The sequence below is a fragment of the Colletotrichum orchidophilum genome, assembly GCF_001831195.1.
Source record: "Colletotrichum orchidophilum strain IMI 309357 chromosome Unknown Scaffold_75.1, whole genome shotgun sequence".
NCBI lineage: Eukaryota > Fungi > Ascomycota > Sordariomycetes > Glomerellales > Glomerellaceae > Colletotrichum > Colletotrichum orchidophilum.
Genome location: NW_019173031.1, coordinates 1 through 15,598, shown reverse-complemented (window position 1 = coordinate 15,598; position 15,598 = coordinate 1). Strand labels below are relative to the sequence as shown.

Below are 15,598 nucleotides of genomic sequence, written 5' to 3'. Positions count from 1 at the left end.
TCTCGAGTTATCAATCCGCACCGCGGCCAGGTCAAGGCATCCCTTCACTCGTCGAGTGTTGCCGCGTCACAGGCCCGGGCGCACATATTGGAATCATTATATGGCTTGTTTAAACACCATCGAAAGGCTACTAGCCGTACACGTGTAGACGATAGAGAGGTTGTATCATTGCAATTCCGATCTTGCTTATCGAGCGTTGTTTAGATTGTCTCTCCCTTCACCTCCTTGCTTCCCATTAGACTATCACAATCGGACGAAATACGTCTGGTTCGAAGGCTGCCGATCAGTGGAAAAAGGAGATTTCCATCAATGAGTTGCCGGCTCCACCGCATCCATCGCATCCAGCAGGAGGCTTGGCACGATGCCAAGACACGGGACATGTTCAATGTTGTTTCTCGTGGGCAGTTTGGCCAATCTAATATCCAAGATTCTTAACGGTGCGGTGAGACTTGGCAAGGGTTTGCAGTGCCAAGAACCTTAAATGGCCTTAGCCTCGACGCGCTTTGCTTGACTCGAAGCTCTTGGCGTTGTCCGTGCAATTTCCATTCTCTTTGCCTTCTTTACAAAGGCCCCTCTTCTCAAGGTCTGGCCGCACTGCTGTTCAGTCTTGTGACACGGAGAAAAGCCCCGGATTCATACTGCAGTACCGGAGCACGTCGTCTTACAATTCCGATCATGATCTACCGAGACAAAAAGCCACACCCCAGTAACCCCAGACCCATGTCTGCGGGATTAGTCACGGTAGTCGAAGTGATACGTCGTTCCTTTTTCCGTAAACGCCAGAAGCCCTGCCATTTGTGCGGCATGTGCGCAAGTAAACTACTGCTTAGCCTGGAATTCCCAGCTGCAGGTTGGGGATATAATATATTCTGCTCGCCTCTTTGATTTGAATGTCACTCAAACCGCGATGATATCAGATAGCCTCAGATAACCGTCAGGATTCTACTAGCGCACCTGCCGCTTCTAGCAGTGCCTGACACACACTGGGAACCATTTCCTCATGGAGAACGTTGCCGGCTTACACCACCTTTTCGGCCCCTTTCTTTGGGCGATGCGCCGCGTTGCGTGATGCTCTTCCATCTCGAAACTGTGTCTAGCCCCGTTCTTAAAGGTGACTAGCACGAAAGCGCACCCCGGTCTTGAGCCTCTTGGCAGTGGTTCAGACATGGATCTCGGAGGATCCATCGGAGGGGTCTAGATGCCCAAGTTGAGATTCAAGCCTCCGTGGCGCCGTCTCTCTGCACCCACACTCTAAACCACCGACTTCCCAGAGAAGAGACAGACATCGTCTACATTCCCTGCACAGCAAGCATTTATTCCCTTCTCCATTCCCGATGAGACGCACACGCAAAAGGGGGCTGTGCTTGAAGACATCCCCGTATCGAGTAGATTATCTGCCAAGTCCTACCAGATCAGAAAGGGCGCACAAGATGTGCTCTCATTGGCCTCACCAGGTTGTTTGACCTCGGGGTCCGGAGGCCACGAGGCCAGTTACCATTGACCACTATCGCCCCCAAAGACCACGTCCCAAGTCGTCGAAAAATGAACGGATCAAATAAAGCACGGCCGTAGCGTCTCCACACATGATAGACTGTCCGGGCCCCTCGACTACCGGGACAAGGTTGAAGGCTTCTATGTCACGAAGAGCCCATTGGTGGGTTAAGGGCGTCGGTATCCGGATATGAGAAGCATGGATACTTCGGCGCACAGCGCGGCCGCCACCCACGTACTCAGGCGAGGAATAGGATCCGTTGGTAGCATGCCAGAGTTGATTGCTTTTGTATTATATCGGTGTCAACGTTTGAATTTCCACCAAGGATAATCTTGGACACTCGGCTCTCATGATTGTAGGTGGAGATATCGGAAGGTTGCTAGTAGGCTGGTGTTGTACGGTCTGGACTTTTACGATCAATGTGAAACTCCTTTTCCGCGATGGAATATTGAGGTTTCTCCTGGGTGAAATTGTCATGGTGCTCGTGAGACGACTCTAAATAACATAAATACTCCCAGAGTATTCTCGTGGTTGGTCTTGCTCTTCTCTCTTCAGCACGCTCACTCAAGACATCTTCCAACTGCTTCACAGTCTCTCTACTAGTCTCTTCCAGAAAGCCCCAAGCCAACCTCATTTCTCAAAATGCAGACCAAGATTTTCGTCTCCGCCCTCCTGGCCGGCATGGCCACCGCCCAGACTCTCAACATTCCCACCCGCAGCGGCTCCATTGTCTCCCTGTCCGCTCCGTCCACGATCTCGGGCTCCAAGGACTTCGCCAATAAGGAGTTCGATCGCGGCCGTGCCTGCGACACCGACGCCGACACGGGCAGTGAGTCTGCCGTCTTCATTCTCGAAAACGGCGCCACCCTGAGCAACGTCATCATTGGCGTCAACCAGCTTGAGGGTGTTCACTGCAAGGGTGCCTGCACTCTCAAGAACGTCTGGTTCCGTGACGTCTGTGAGGGTACGTCAACCCCTATATCTCCCCTCGAAGCCCTTCAAGATAAACTCACTAACTCCTACTTTCAGACGCAATCTCTGCTCTCGGCAACGGCGACGTCCTCATCCAGGGCGGAGGCGCCCAGAACGCCGTCGACAAGGTTGTCCAGCACAACGGCCGCGGCACCGTCACCATCGACGGCTTCACCGTCGTCTCCGCCGGTAAGCTCTACCGCGGCTGCGGCGATTGCACCAACAACGGCGGACCCCGCAACGTCATCGTCAAGAACGTAAAGGCCAAGAGCGTCAAGGAGCTTGTCGGTATCAACTCCAACTACGGCGACGTTGCCACCATCTCGAGCACCTGCGGCTCCAGCGTCCCCAAGGTCTGCCAGGAGTACAAGGGCGTCAGCAAGGGCAACGGCGACAGCTCCAAGGTCAGCACCACCGCCAACTGCAAGGGCCAGACCTCTTTGTCTGCTTGCTAAGCATGTCGGGCGTTGGGCCTGTTTGGCCGTTCATGATTATGCTTTCCCGTTCTCCCATGTTTGAGCGTGGAGTTTCATATCACATTGAGCTTGTATTTGCTTCTTTATCCCGTGTCATCAGACAATCGTCTGGGTGACTAGACAACTTCTCTGTACATAGTAGCTCGGCTTCATCCGCCTATACATATCGCTGTATTGACAGCAACTTTCCCTCATAAATCGTACTGGATTCTTTTCATCTACTTCGTTTAGAGTTTCATCATTGGGACAACCATACTGAACACATTCGGCTGATCGTACTTCGTCACCAACACCTAAGACCTCCCACCCCGACGACCTACCATACTGACGGTGTACCTTCTATTAGAGAGAATACATTATCTCTTATTCCAGTGCCTAAATAATCACATTGCTACCCCGCATTTCGGGTCTCTAGAGATGTTTTCTTCATAGATCTTTTGTCAGCATTGTAGGGAAACCATTCCGATTCGAGAGCACAGGATCTACGTGTAGGTATCCGCATACTGACAGCCGCGCGCTATCACTACCTACGTTAATAACAGATGCATTTATTCCAAGAGACAAGGAACCAGCACCAGACTTCCTCTGAACATAGTCTGTGTATTTGCTCATCTATCATGGCGGCTGCGCAAGACCAAAGATTACCAGTCTTAGAATCGACTTGCAGTCAGGATACAATCTGGCTGACTCCATCGCCTGGTAGGGATCCTTCATTCTTGTTTAAAGGTCTCGAGGCTTGTGACCCATCCAAAATATCGAACTTGGAATAGGCTAGGAACTTTCCCAGATTCCCCCCCCCCCCCCCCCCCCCACCCCGCCCCCCCCCCCCACCCTCTCATTACAACCCTCCTTCCACCCCCCCCACCGCCCCCTCCACCACCCACCCCCCCCCCCCCCCCCTCCCCAGAGCGTTGGTGCACATGAATTGATTAATTCAATCGTGTAGCTCATGCCCTCCACAGCTCATCTACGTCCTCAACCAAAACACCCAAAACCATGGTCTGGGATTGCTACGGACATAGCAAGCTGGCTAGAAACTTCTTTGGGATATACCTTGACACCCAAAATGGCCCAGAAGACCACCAAGGTCAAACGGCGTAACCATGAAAAGTCGACATTTGCCATAGACCACTATGGCCAGAACTTCTTGAATGAGTCACTGTGTGTGTTGGGTTTTTCCGGGGCGCTGCTTGGTAGATTTCATCTTTTCACCGGGATATTGACAAGGCTTTAGCCATGATGACAGGGCCGTAAAGGTTCTCGGTCTCAGGCCGTTAGAGGGCTTAGAACTTTATAAACGATAGCTGGCCTTACGATCTGTCCCGGTCAGTGTGATAGCCTTAGGGCCCGTCCATTCCGGGCACATCTTTTGGACTGGCAACTTGATCGCGTGTACGAACACAATGTATGATTGACAACCGGACCAACCCCTTTTAGCTGTGGTTCAGGAAGGTAGGAAGACCCCCGAGGCGGGTAATACCGGGGACTATGTTCTATTTCTTCAAGTGTGCCCGGCCTGTTGGAACAGGAGAGACGCGGCCTCCAAGGAACGGTGGCAAGTAAATATTGGCCTTGGTAAAGAACCTTGGGAGATCCACGGCCGCATGTCAGTACCTTCTCAATGTCACCGAAAGAAAGTTACACCTTTACAACGGTTCCCGACCCGGAGTACCCACCCCCTTTCTGAGTCCATAAACTTTTCAACGGCTTGGGAAGCTTCCCACAGGGTCTAGTTCAACCAACGGCCAACCTCAATTCCACTTGCACTCCATACCGGGAGCAAGTATTCCGAAGCAAGTTCGTGGATGGTCCTCCAGGTCACGAGATGGAAAAATCTACTCTATCCAAACTCCTTTTACCTTTTCTGGTTTACCAGTAGGCGAAAAGATCCTATATGTTCCCATCATCCCCCCCCGCGCAAGCACTTCGTCTTCTGGTTCTGCCATACCACAACTCTTTACTCCGCTTCACTTCACTTCACTTCACTACACTCTACCTTATCCACCATTCACACTTAATTGCAGTCAAAGCAATTTCGTCTGAATACTTAGTTGTCCTGTTACTTACTGTCCATCAGTGTACTGACAAATTCATTCTACTCTCTATTACCCGGGCACCCTCTTGACAATAATGTCTTCCATCCAGAATAACGCTGCTCAGAATGCCGCCTCTACCTCAAAGGCCGCAGAGCAAGTGATTATTCGGAAGATGATGGGAGCCGAAGTAACCTTTGGTCCCGGTCTTGAAGTGAAGGACGTGGCCATCCCCTCCGCCAATCCTCAAAACCGTCCCCTGGGCTTCAAGAAGAACCAGTACACTTCGGTTACCTACGCAAATGTAGTCAGGCTTCATTGGCGCAATCTCTCAAAGTCGGCGATCCTCACATACCGCGACAGCAAAGACTGCCACGCAGCTGTACGCCACTTCGCCAATGGCACTGCTGAAGTCTGCGGCAAGGTCGTTAGGGCCGACTTTCTCGCCAGCAAGAATGGCCCTCAACTGCTTCTGTGCAGGGTGCCTCTCGAGGCCGTGGCTTCGGACATCGTTCGCGATCTGCCCTTGTCCATTCGGCCTATCGGTACCTTTCTGAGGAGTCCTAGGGACAAGCTTGAGCCCGTGTCTCAGCTTGCCGCCATTAGTCGTCTACTCTCCGACTTTGGTCCTCTCTTGAATGAAGTCAAGATTGAGAAGAAAACCGACATATCGGAAGCGAGGGCTACTTTCATCAACGAAGCCGACGCAAGGCAAACGGTTGAGAACCTCCACAATACCGTCCAGAGGTCTGCTGGCGTGGCCCAGCTCTTCGCAGAGATCGTCTTCACTGTGGAGTTCAGCTTCTCGGCCCAATGGCTTCGGAGCATGAAACAGGCTGGTCGTTTCGATGGCACCAATGGACTCCAAGATGGCATCAACGGAATCTGTTACAAAGCCTTTGGAGAGACTGGACGTCTTGTCATACAATCAACCGACGGCGAGGATCTTCTCAGTTCCAGGAAGCTCATTGAATCCTATCTCCAGCCCTTTGTGGACGCATGCGAGTACGACGAGGAGCCACTCGGATTCCAGTACGCATGGAGAAGAGGCTCCGTAGGGGCCACCTGTGCCATCTGCTACGACGTCCCCAAATTCCCAATCAAGACGAGTTGCGGCCATGTCTACTGCGACGAGTGCTACGCTCATACCGTGGAGTCCAACGCCAAATTAACCTCGGAAAATGGTATCAAGTGCTTCGGCGACGAGGGCAAATGCAACCAGCTCCTCTCCCTCAAAGAACTCGACCTGAACCTCGGGTACAGAGTCATGGACGAACTCATCGAGGCTTCTCTGAGCTCCTACTTGAGAGCAAACACCTCCAAGTACCACAACTGTCCTACCCCGGGGTGCGAGCAGGTTTACAAGCCCACGCCAATGATAGAAGACAACAAAGGCGTCATTGCAAGATGCATGGGATGCCTCGAGCTCCTCTGCACGTCCTGTCATGTCCAGCATGAGCACAAGGTCCCCTGCGACAAGGCGGAAGACGTGGCCAATTCAGCGCTCCTCGCCACCCTCAACATCAAGAAGTGTCCGAGCTGCAAGACACCGATTGACAGGTTCGATGGGTGCAACCACGTCGCCTGCACCTGCGGCCGTCACGTCTGCTGGGTCTGCATGGAGCACTATGAAGATGCCATGGCCTGCTATAACCACATGCTGGAGGCCCACGGTGGAGCCTTTGCTGGTATCGAAGGCGTCGATGAGTTCGGAGGCAGGTTGGACGAAATCTGATGCTTGCAGCTCGTGGTGAATAGGCAATAAACTGACAGCCTCACGTTTCTGCGCATCGGGATTCGGGTCATACAATTGGTTTCATTTCATTTCTTGGATACTGCTCCTATGGGGAGCTATGGGTGCTTTGCATGGTTTGATGGTTTTGGTTTGAGGGAGCATTGCATCGCATAGCCCGGTCTCAGTCATAAAATGACTTGACTTGTTACATGATTATTCAAATTGAAATGAAATGACAAACCCAAACAAGTTCTTTATGTGCAAAGCAAACAGCAATGCAAGTCCTCTAATTGGTACCGAATCTTTCTCGCAGTACCACACCCCCTGACAGAACATCATGTAGCAAATGAGTGTCATGATTGAGACATCAAGATCCTCGTGTCTCTCCTTTACGGACTGCGCCTTCATCCGCGACACGGGGTACCGCCACGTCGGCTATACCTACTTCGTCTCCGATCCCAGCCAGATTCTGGGTCCGGGACCGCCGCAGGGGCCCAACTGCTATAACCCGTGGATGTGGTACAAGACCTGCATCTTTGGCGCAAACTCGGACAATTTTGGGTGGACTTGCGGGGAGGATATCGGAGATTATAAACCTGAGACCCGTGTATATAAGTAGACGTGTTGGCCAATCTGCGTAAAACAGTTGTGAGAGATAGCATCAACAAATCCCGGTGGACGACCTTGTTAGTGTCGGGGGCAGGGCTACTGGTGTCTGGGCTGGCTATCCGGACCGGAGGAGAGAGTCGTACTGACCAACTAGGCCATCTGGCACACTTGAGACTATCGCTTCTGGAAGTCTATCAAAAAGGGTGTTCTCAGAACATGGATCCGACGACTGCTTGATTCGCGGCAGCGAGTATTCTTTCAACATTCGTCCTCGTCTTGAATTGTGGTAGCTCTAGACTCATTGGGCCTATTGCCTCTAGTATGGCTCTTTGTAACTCCTGTTCAGAAAACATTGAGCTAAGAGACCTTGATTAAGATAGTCAAACAGTCACTACTTTCTGTGCACTTTTTGAAAGCTGTGACTCTTTACACGTGCTGATTAGTTTGCCATGTTTATCGACTTTTCTGTTTGTTCCGATAGTTGGTAATTTCAGTTCATCAAATCAAATTCTAGATAAATTGTGCCCCCTGATAATAGCGTAGCTCTGTAGGTCACCCATGGTTTGCCGTTGAGCACTTAATCAGATCAAAGATGTTGGCGTAACCCTCTTTGCCGGTTCCGGTGATGTCCATCTAAGCGTTGCCAAGTCTTGCTCAATGCTTCCGTCTTTCCGCTGAGTATCGATAAAAAAGTTATGTCGATAAGAGCTCTGACGTCTAGCGGATTTGATTAAAGCGGGACACCTTCACAGTGCGCAGGTTCTTTAACCGGGGGAGCTCCATCATCCGGGCACCTTTCACCCGAAGCCAACGGCGCAGCTCACAACAATGACCTGATCAGCCCGAACACCGAGACTGCAATCCTCTCTTCAATCATTCGATGGTTGAACAATTACATGGAACGAAATATGCTACGAGGTTAACAGCGTTCCGTCCCATCAGGTGTAAATGATACCACCGTCCACAATCTGCGTCTGCCCAGTAACGTGATCGCTGTCCGGCCCCGCCAAAAAGCTCACCAGCTTGGCCACGTCCTCGGGCACGCTCGTCCTCTTCTGCGCAATGAGCTCTCTCGTGTACTTTTTAATGGTATCCCCCTTCTTGGCGCCCGTCTTCTCGCCCAGCTTCTCGTCAATGAGGTCCCACATGGCCGTGCCCACGATGCCCGGAGCGTAGGCGTTGACGGTGATGTTGTGATCGGCGTACTCCATGGCCGAGGCCTGCGTCAGGCCGCGGACCGCCCACTTGGAGGCTGAGTAGTGCGAGAGGAGGGCAAAGGGTTTGAAGCCGACGATGGAGGAGCACTATTTGGCCCGATTGTCAGTTTGTGTTCTCAGGGACGGAGTTTTGTTGTGGAGGGATGGGCAGAGAAGGGGAGGATGGAGACTTACACCGATTATCTTCCCGGGCTGCTCGGGCTTGCAGTTGCCCTGCTGGATCATCTGTCTTGCGGCGGCCTGGTAGCAGTTTTGGACGCCAAAGACGTTGACGCGGAACATGTTTTCAAATTCCTCCTCGGTGATATCAAGAAGCGGCTTGACCTGGGCGATGCCGGCGTTTGCGATCCTGTATTCCTCACGATTATCAATTTCGCAGTTCTCAACCATACAGAAGAAGAAAAAGACACGCAGATTTCATCTCATAGGGCAAACGGGAAGAAGCAGAGCTTACATGGTATTCAACGGACCCAGCTCGTCAACGGTCTTGTCAATCATGGCCTGCACCTCGCCCAGCTTCCTCACGTCGGCGGTGGCGACGACGGAGCGGCGGCCGAGGTCGCGGATCTGCTTGGCCACGTCGTGAGATCCGGCCTCGTTGGCGGCGATGTCGTTTACGCAGATATCGTAGCCGTCGCGGGCGATGCGGAGGGCGATGGCGCGGCCGATACCCCGTGAGGAGCCCGTCACGATAGCGACGCGGCTGTGAAGGGTGTGTCAGCGAGGGATCTGTGCGTGGCGTTGGCTTTTTGTATTGCGTCCCATTGACGAATCAACTACATGGATGAGCGTAACCGGGGCATGTGAGGCATCATGGTGTGAGAGAGAGGATGACGGACCTGGCTTGGGCCGCAGCTCTGGTTGCTCCTGCAAGTCCGCTCATGTCTACTTTGTGGATTTATGTTTGAAAGGCTCGAGGATTCAGACTTAATGAGACTTGTATTGAATCTTAATACCAAGGATACAACTGAAGCTCAAAACAAGAGTTTCCCCTCTCCTTTAAGAACCCAAGATTGAGACCGAAACTAACGACCCCAAGGTCGAACGACGCGCGAGACCCCGCAGCGAACGGCTCACAACGCGGGGTCACAGAGGCCGAGAAACCTCCTCACCTTTCTCCAACGAAGCCGGAAATCCTGTAACGACCCCTACGTCCGGTGAGAAGGAATCCAAGCCCGGCGAAGCCAAGCACTGGCGGGAAAGGGAACGGCATGTCACAGTGCCAACCTTGAGCAACGGTTACTGCTCTAGTGATTAGTGGGTCCGACTAAGGCAGGCACTTCAAAGAGGCGGGGCACAGCTTCGAAGCTGAGCTCTCCCCTCTGCCCCCCTCGGACCCCAAAGCTCTTTGGATTTGGACGCTTACCTAATACTCTCCGTTGTTGATTCCAAAGACCCGTGACCCGGGCAAAAGATGAGTGGGGCCCAGGTACATACGTCTTGGAAAAGGATCTCCGAGCCGGCCGCCCCGATTTGTCATGCACTCCACGTTTTCCGCGCAGTGCCACATGTCTGGTCCCTGGGCAAGTGGTGACTCTGACACTTTTTTTTTTTTGTCCCCTGTACCTTTCTTAAGTGAGGCAGTGCCAGAGACGCCCGGAAGCTTCAGCACAGCGTGGCGGCGACGGTGTGGAATCCGTCTGACGCAGGAGACGGTGTACCTCATTTTTATATGCTTTTCTATCCGTAGACTTGAATCCAAACCAGGGCGTTCTTCCTTCTGCATTATCATCCTGTGCTGTTCGCGTAATCAATCTTTGGAATCAATACTGCTTCCTTTCTATAAGAGAGCGCTCCAAAACACCCATCTCATCACCTTCCTATTACAACCTGGAACCAAAACACCCCCCTCGCAATACCGCCCAAAAATCACGATTGCCCCCAAACGCCAACCCCACCGCAAGCTCCAGCAGCTGCCCCTCCTCACCATCGCCCTCGCCCTCGCCCTCTTAACAACCTCCCTTCTCCCACAACAACCACAAGAAATGGTCCTCAACTTCCTCTCACGCCTCACCCGCCCCTTTACATCAACAACAAGCATGTCCGTCGCACCCCCCGCCCCCGCCGCTGCCCTCCCCGAAGGCGCCCAAAAAGCCACCATCGCAGCAGGCTGCTTCTGGGGCGTAGAACACCTCTACCGCAAACACTTCGCCTCAAAGGGCCTCATCGACGCCCGCGTGGGCTACATTGGCGGCGACCTCTCCAACCCGACCTACCGCGCCGTCTGCGGCGGCGACACGGGCCACGCCGAAGCCCTCCAGGTCGTCTTCCGCCCCGAGGACGTGAGCTACCGCCAGCTCCTCGAGTTCTTTTACCGCATGCACGATCCCACCACCGCCAACCGCCAGGGACCGGACACGGGCCCGCAGTACCGCAGCGCGATTTTCTATCACAACGAAGAGCAGGAAAAGGTGGCCAAGGAGGTGACGCGGTTGGCCAACGAGCAGTGGTACAAGGGCAAGATTGCTACGCAGGTTGCGCCGGCGGGCCAGTGGTGGGATGCGGAGCAGTATCACCAGTTATACCTTGACAAGAACCCGAGCGGCTACGAGTGCCCCAGTCACTTTTTGAGGACGTTTCCGCCTTTGGAGGGATGACTCTGTGACGGCGACGATGGGAACGGGGTCGGGAACGGAAACAGGGACGGGGACGGAGAGGGAGGTGCGAGAGTGAAGAGGACGAGTAGTATGTAACGATACGGGACGGGGTATTCCTTTTCAACTTGAGGAAATCATAATGAGGGTACGGGATGTATCGGAATGGCATGGAGGTTTCTTCTATTACGCATGTAGAGACCAGCTCCGAGGCAATGAATAGCGCTCAACCGCTTTGATTTTTTATTCATCAGTGTGTTGCTGTACTGAGTGTCATGTCTGAGAGAGTGATGGGTTTCAGTGAGCATGCTCCGGCTCACGAGGGGGCAAGCTGCGAGAGCAACTCGCAGCGCATACGATAAACGTTATGGTAGTGGACTGCTCGAAATATGCGCCTGGATCCATCAATTTTTTGCTCTGAGAACAAGCACTTATTGGGACGTGTGGTATGACCGGATTTGAAGTTTTTATTGATTCAGGTATTGTACAACATTAAAAAACCAACTCTGAGCCTGTAGGCCTCCTTGGAGTCGTATCATGAGAGGGGTTCCTTGAGCCTCTGTCTTTTTTTCCGCCCGCCGTGGGGTATATACATCATGCCACCGACGGGATCCCATTATTCCCCCAATTTCCTATCCTCCGCTGATGCTACACTTCACCTCGGGACCAGCTTTACTTTCTGCGGTTCTGCTGCATCATCAAAATCTGCACCATGCGGACAAAGATGTTGATAAAGTCAAGCTCGAGCGCAATGCTCTCATTGACAGCATCCTTGCGGATGACGCCGCGCTCGGCAAGGCGGGCGTGGTGCAGAATCTTCTGGACGTCGTACAGGGTGAATCCGCCAAAGACGGCGAGGCCTCCGTACAGGGAGATGCTCTCGGTCAGGGCGAGGGTGCGGACGGCGGTGACGGGCAGCAGCATGGGCGCGAAGCTGGAGGCGATGACGACGCCGAGGCCGGCGAGGAGGGGACCGCCAATGTAGAGGTACTTGTCCTGCTTGGCCGTGGCGCCGACGATGGACAGGGAGCCCATCATGGCGACGGTGTAGAGACCCGCGCGGGCGAGGAGGGCGCCGGGGACCATTGTCAGGAGGGGAGCGATCATGGCGGCCTGGGTTGCGTTGAAGGCGGCCCACATGGCGTACTTGGGGATGTAGCTGTCGATGGTGTCAGTCATTGTTCTGCGTCATTGCTTTCTAGCAATCGCCTTTTTGCTTCCTGGTTTCTGTGAAGGGGGTGGCTTTCAACTTACTTGTCAGGAGAGATGGCACGGGTGCCGTACATGGTGCCGAAGCTGAGAGCGAGACCGCCGATACCCACGACCCAGGGATTCGTCACCATCAACCTATAAACGAAACCAGACTGGATCATCTGGCGGGCGCTGAGGGCGATGATGCCGACGCCCAGACCCGTGTGGAGGAAGGTATCGTTGAGGTACTCGCGCTCGTAAACGGGCATGCCGCCGTCATCGCGGGTCTCGCGGTTGAAGACGACGTTAATGGCCACGAGGGTGCCGCCAAAGATGGCGCCGCCAACAATCAGCTTGCGCAAAGGGCTCGCCTGCTGGCCCTGGACGCCAGGCGCGGCCTGCTGCATGTAGGTTCTCGCAGAGCCGTTGCGGAGCAAGGCATTACGGGCGGCGATCGCGGCGGAGACGGATGATGGTCTGGATTTTGACGAGGCCTGGTGGAATGCTCTGGTTGCCGTCGTACGGAAGGCGGCGGCTGGTTGGGATAGTTGCGGGAGACGCTGCGCCAGGCGCGCGGGCCCTTGGCGGAGGGTAATGCTGAACGACATGACTGTGTGTATCGATTCGTGTGCGAGTGTGTTTTGGTATGCGAGGGAATATAGGGTGAAGATGTGGTCGTTGGTCGGTTTAAAGACCTGCTTGGAGGAGGGAGAGGAGTCGTGACGAAGCTTCTTCGCGGGAGGCAATGACGAATGACGTTCCCGATTCTGGCGGACTCTCGGGGCCGGATTTTGCCTGAGGAATTAGAGCTGGGTTCGGTTTGGCTGAGGCAGATGCTTAGGTAAAGCTTTTTACGGTCATGTGAGTGGTCAGAGAGAAACTGGTGGAAATTCCGGTAGGTTCTCTGCGCTGCCGTCCGCCTTAACCCCGATGCCCCCGGACGGAGACTGGACTTTGGCGGCCAGCTGGGTCCATCTGGGAAGATTCCTTGCCAGCTGAGATGGAAGCCCCTCCTTCACCCCTCGGCTCGTGTCCACCGGCCTGGACCACTGCCGTTGGTCGCATGCCTCCTTGGCGTCCAGAATTAGCAACTCTGGAATCAGACAGGAGGGCGTAGCCGCTCACCCGCTGTAACGCGCAGATGCTGGCTGCTAGCAGTCAGGCCCTCTGCTTAAGCTGTCGATAAACCTTCGTATCTCTCAATCTAGCGAGCAGCATCGCCGCTGAACCATTGAAGGCAAGCAGCTATAGCGCGACGATCCTTACGACATGACTGAGCCCGCATCTTCCAGCATCAAAGCATTGAGAAACACACAACCTCTCTCATGCCCCTCCCACATCGACATCCCAGCACCTATACCTACACCCAAACGGAAGACACACTCCAACTCTCTGACCGCCTAGAGCCTAGGAGAGCAGCAGGAAAAGCTAACAAAAACCCTCCAACTACGGTGCAGTAGCCTCCTTTTACCCCGCCGTGCCTGGCCAATCTCTCAACACCACCTAAATCACCACCGTTGCATTGGCGCATGTCTCTCCCGTCTGCATATTGCCAGAGAGGCACACACACAGACGCACCGAGTCATCCATGAATTCACTTTAACCAAACTAGCTACTATACAACTTCCCACTAGGACACCAAGACGGATCAGAATACCAATGGGAAAACGGCACCTCCAACGGTTATCCGGCAGAAATCCAAGCCAGACAACCCCAGCCATCGCCAGCCAAAGCCACCAGCGCCCTCACTAAGATGCAATGAAAACTTAACCTTGGCGTTGACAACCGGACCCTTTCATCCAAAGCACAAGTCTACTTCGCGCCGCATGAGCCGACTACCTGGCTTCTTTCGCGTCCAACTGGTCGACCGACCCCCCCATCGTGGACTCATCTCGGCGAGGTTGCATGCTGCTACCTCACCATATCGGACGAGTCATGATGTCTGGCAGCTTGTGTCACATGGCGCGTGAATTGGCTCTCCCAATGGAGTTACGCTATTGATGCTTTGGCAAACTCTAGCTCCCTCGCCTCCTGGACGAACCTGGACCCGACTACCTACCTCGGGTACCGGTACCTTGAACGAAGAACATTGTCTCCATCCTAACAATACAACCAATTGACCACACCAAAAGAGTCTCCAGCATCATCCCACCACACCTCGATCCCAAAACAGTAGAGAAGCAACAACCTTTCCGCACTTTGTCTTCGATATCACAACCGTAGGTAGCACTCCGTAGCACCTCCTTCCCTACTTGGATATTCTTCCTCTCTCGAGTCTCTTCTCCCGATGAACCGTAACATTCCAGACTCAGTGCACGTCTTGGGCTGGGCTATATGAGACACCTGATCAACCCCTCGGCTCGGTTCCAGTCTCCATAACGGGACCGGGTACGGGAAGTGGGACAAGATTGGAGATGTCGGAGCTGGGATGTTGGAGGCAAACATGACCCAAACGTGACGTCCAACGCGGGGGGCATCAAATTTAGTCGAGTCTTACCGTTGTAAGTAATTGTGCCGCAAGTTTTTTTTTTCTTCCGAAGAGAATCTTGCAAGAGAACAAAGGACAGCTTGAAAATGAGAGAGAAAAAAAAAAGCACTGACTCAGTCTTGACACTAAATTCTCATCCGTTATTTGAATAAAGGGTTACAACAAGAAAATTAAAACAGAAAACAGGCGCGTTCCTGGGGCGAGGCGGCGCCAGCGCGGCGCTGATGTGATGATCTACAATAAGCACCATCCTCCCCCTGAAGTTAGAACCAACTAGCTCTAACCAAAGCTAAACCGGACCCCCTCAAAGAAGCCTTAAAATTTGAGATCTATGCTTTACTTTATTCACTAGGTGTAGGTAGGGCCTGATGCATTTGCAGCAGCAGCAGCAGGGCAGGCTCTGGAAACTCCTCCGGCGCAGCAAAACAACTGCCGAACCAACACGGGGTAGGTAGTAGCACGTTGCATGCATCCAAAGGTGTAAAAGAAGAAACAAAATAAAATCATGCATGAATTTTGGGGTCGCGATCGCAGGCATTAGCGTCCCCCCCCCCCCCCCCACCCACCCCGGGGCAGGTAGGAGGGCGGGACGTGCAAGCAAGGTAGTAGCATAAAAAACGAAACAAAAGGAAACAAAAGATAAACATTCTCGAATCCAGGGATTACCTTCGCGTCCCCCACCCCCCCCCCAGCCTAACCCCATCCAAAGTACCGTAACCTTTCAACCCGTATTAATACCTCTTCGATACTAGTCTAACCTTTGCTCCTCCGTTCCCTGTGCCACCTTTTTC

The 15,598-nt window shown here is 53.4% G+C and overlaps 6 protein-coding genes across 6 annotated transcripts; 4 read left to right on the top strand and 2 right to left on the bottom strand.

Annotated features, from left to right (window-relative positions):
- Positions 1–2,134: 2,134 nt before the first annotated feature.
- CORC01_08661 (pectate lyase) lies at positions 2,135–2,919 on the top strand (the record flags this gene model as incomplete). Its single annotated transcript, XM_022620291.1, has 2 exons — positions 2,135–2,456; positions 2,522–2,919. 2 exons carry the CDS (start codon positions 2,135–2,137, stop codon positions 2,917–2,919), a joined length of 720 nt encoding a protein of 239 aa, XP_022473129.1.
- A 2,151-nt stretch (positions 2,920–5,070) lies between these two features.
- On the top strand, positions 5,071–6,708 carry CORC01_08660 (uncharacterized protein; the record flags this gene model as incomplete). Its single annotated transcript, XM_022620290.1, has 1 exon — positions 5,071–6,708. The coding sequence occupies one exon, from the start codon at positions 5,071–5,073 to the stop codon at positions 6,706–6,708; it is 1,638 nt and encodes a 545-aa protein (XP_022473128.1).
- Positions 6,709–7,054: 346 nt separating this feature from the next.
- CORC01_08659 (uncharacterized protein) lies at positions 7,055–7,327 on the top strand (the record flags this gene model as incomplete). The annotated part of the gene is made up of 1 exon (XM_022620289.1): positions 7,055–7,327. One exon carries the CDS (start codon positions 7,055–7,057, stop codon positions 7,325–7,327), a length of 273 nt encoding a protein of 90 aa, XP_022473127.1.
- A 928-nt stretch (positions 7,328–8,255) lies between these two features.
- CORC01_08658 (acetoin reductase) lies at positions 8,256–9,417 on the bottom strand (the record flags this gene model as incomplete). Its single annotated transcript, XM_022620288.1, has 4 exons — positions 8,256–8,621; positions 8,709–8,883; positions 8,989–9,237; positions 9,374–9,417. The coding sequence occupies 4 exons, from the start codon at positions 9,415–9,417 to the stop codon at positions 8,256–8,258; spliced, it is 834 nt and encodes a 277-aa protein (XP_022473126.1).
- A 1,102-nt stretch (positions 9,418–10,519) lies between these two features.
- CORC01_08657 (peptide methionine sulfoxide reductase) lies at positions 10,520–11,131 on the top strand (the record flags this gene model as incomplete). Its single annotated transcript, XM_022620287.1, has 1 exon — positions 10,520–11,131. The coding sequence occupies one exon, from the start codon at positions 10,520–10,522 to the stop codon at positions 11,129–11,131; it is 612 nt and encodes a 203-aa protein (XP_022473125.1).
- A 669-nt stretch (positions 11,132–11,800) lies between these two features.
- On the bottom strand, positions 11,801–12,927 carry CORC01_08656 (bax Inhibitor family protein; the record flags this gene model as incomplete). Its single annotated transcript, XM_022620286.1, has 2 exons — positions 11,801–12,287; positions 12,383–12,927. 2 exons carry the CDS (start codon positions 12,925–12,927, stop codon positions 11,801–11,803), a joined length of 1,032 nt encoding a protein of 343 aa, XP_022473124.1.
- Between the last annotated feature and the right edge of the window lie 2,671 nt (positions 12,928–15,598).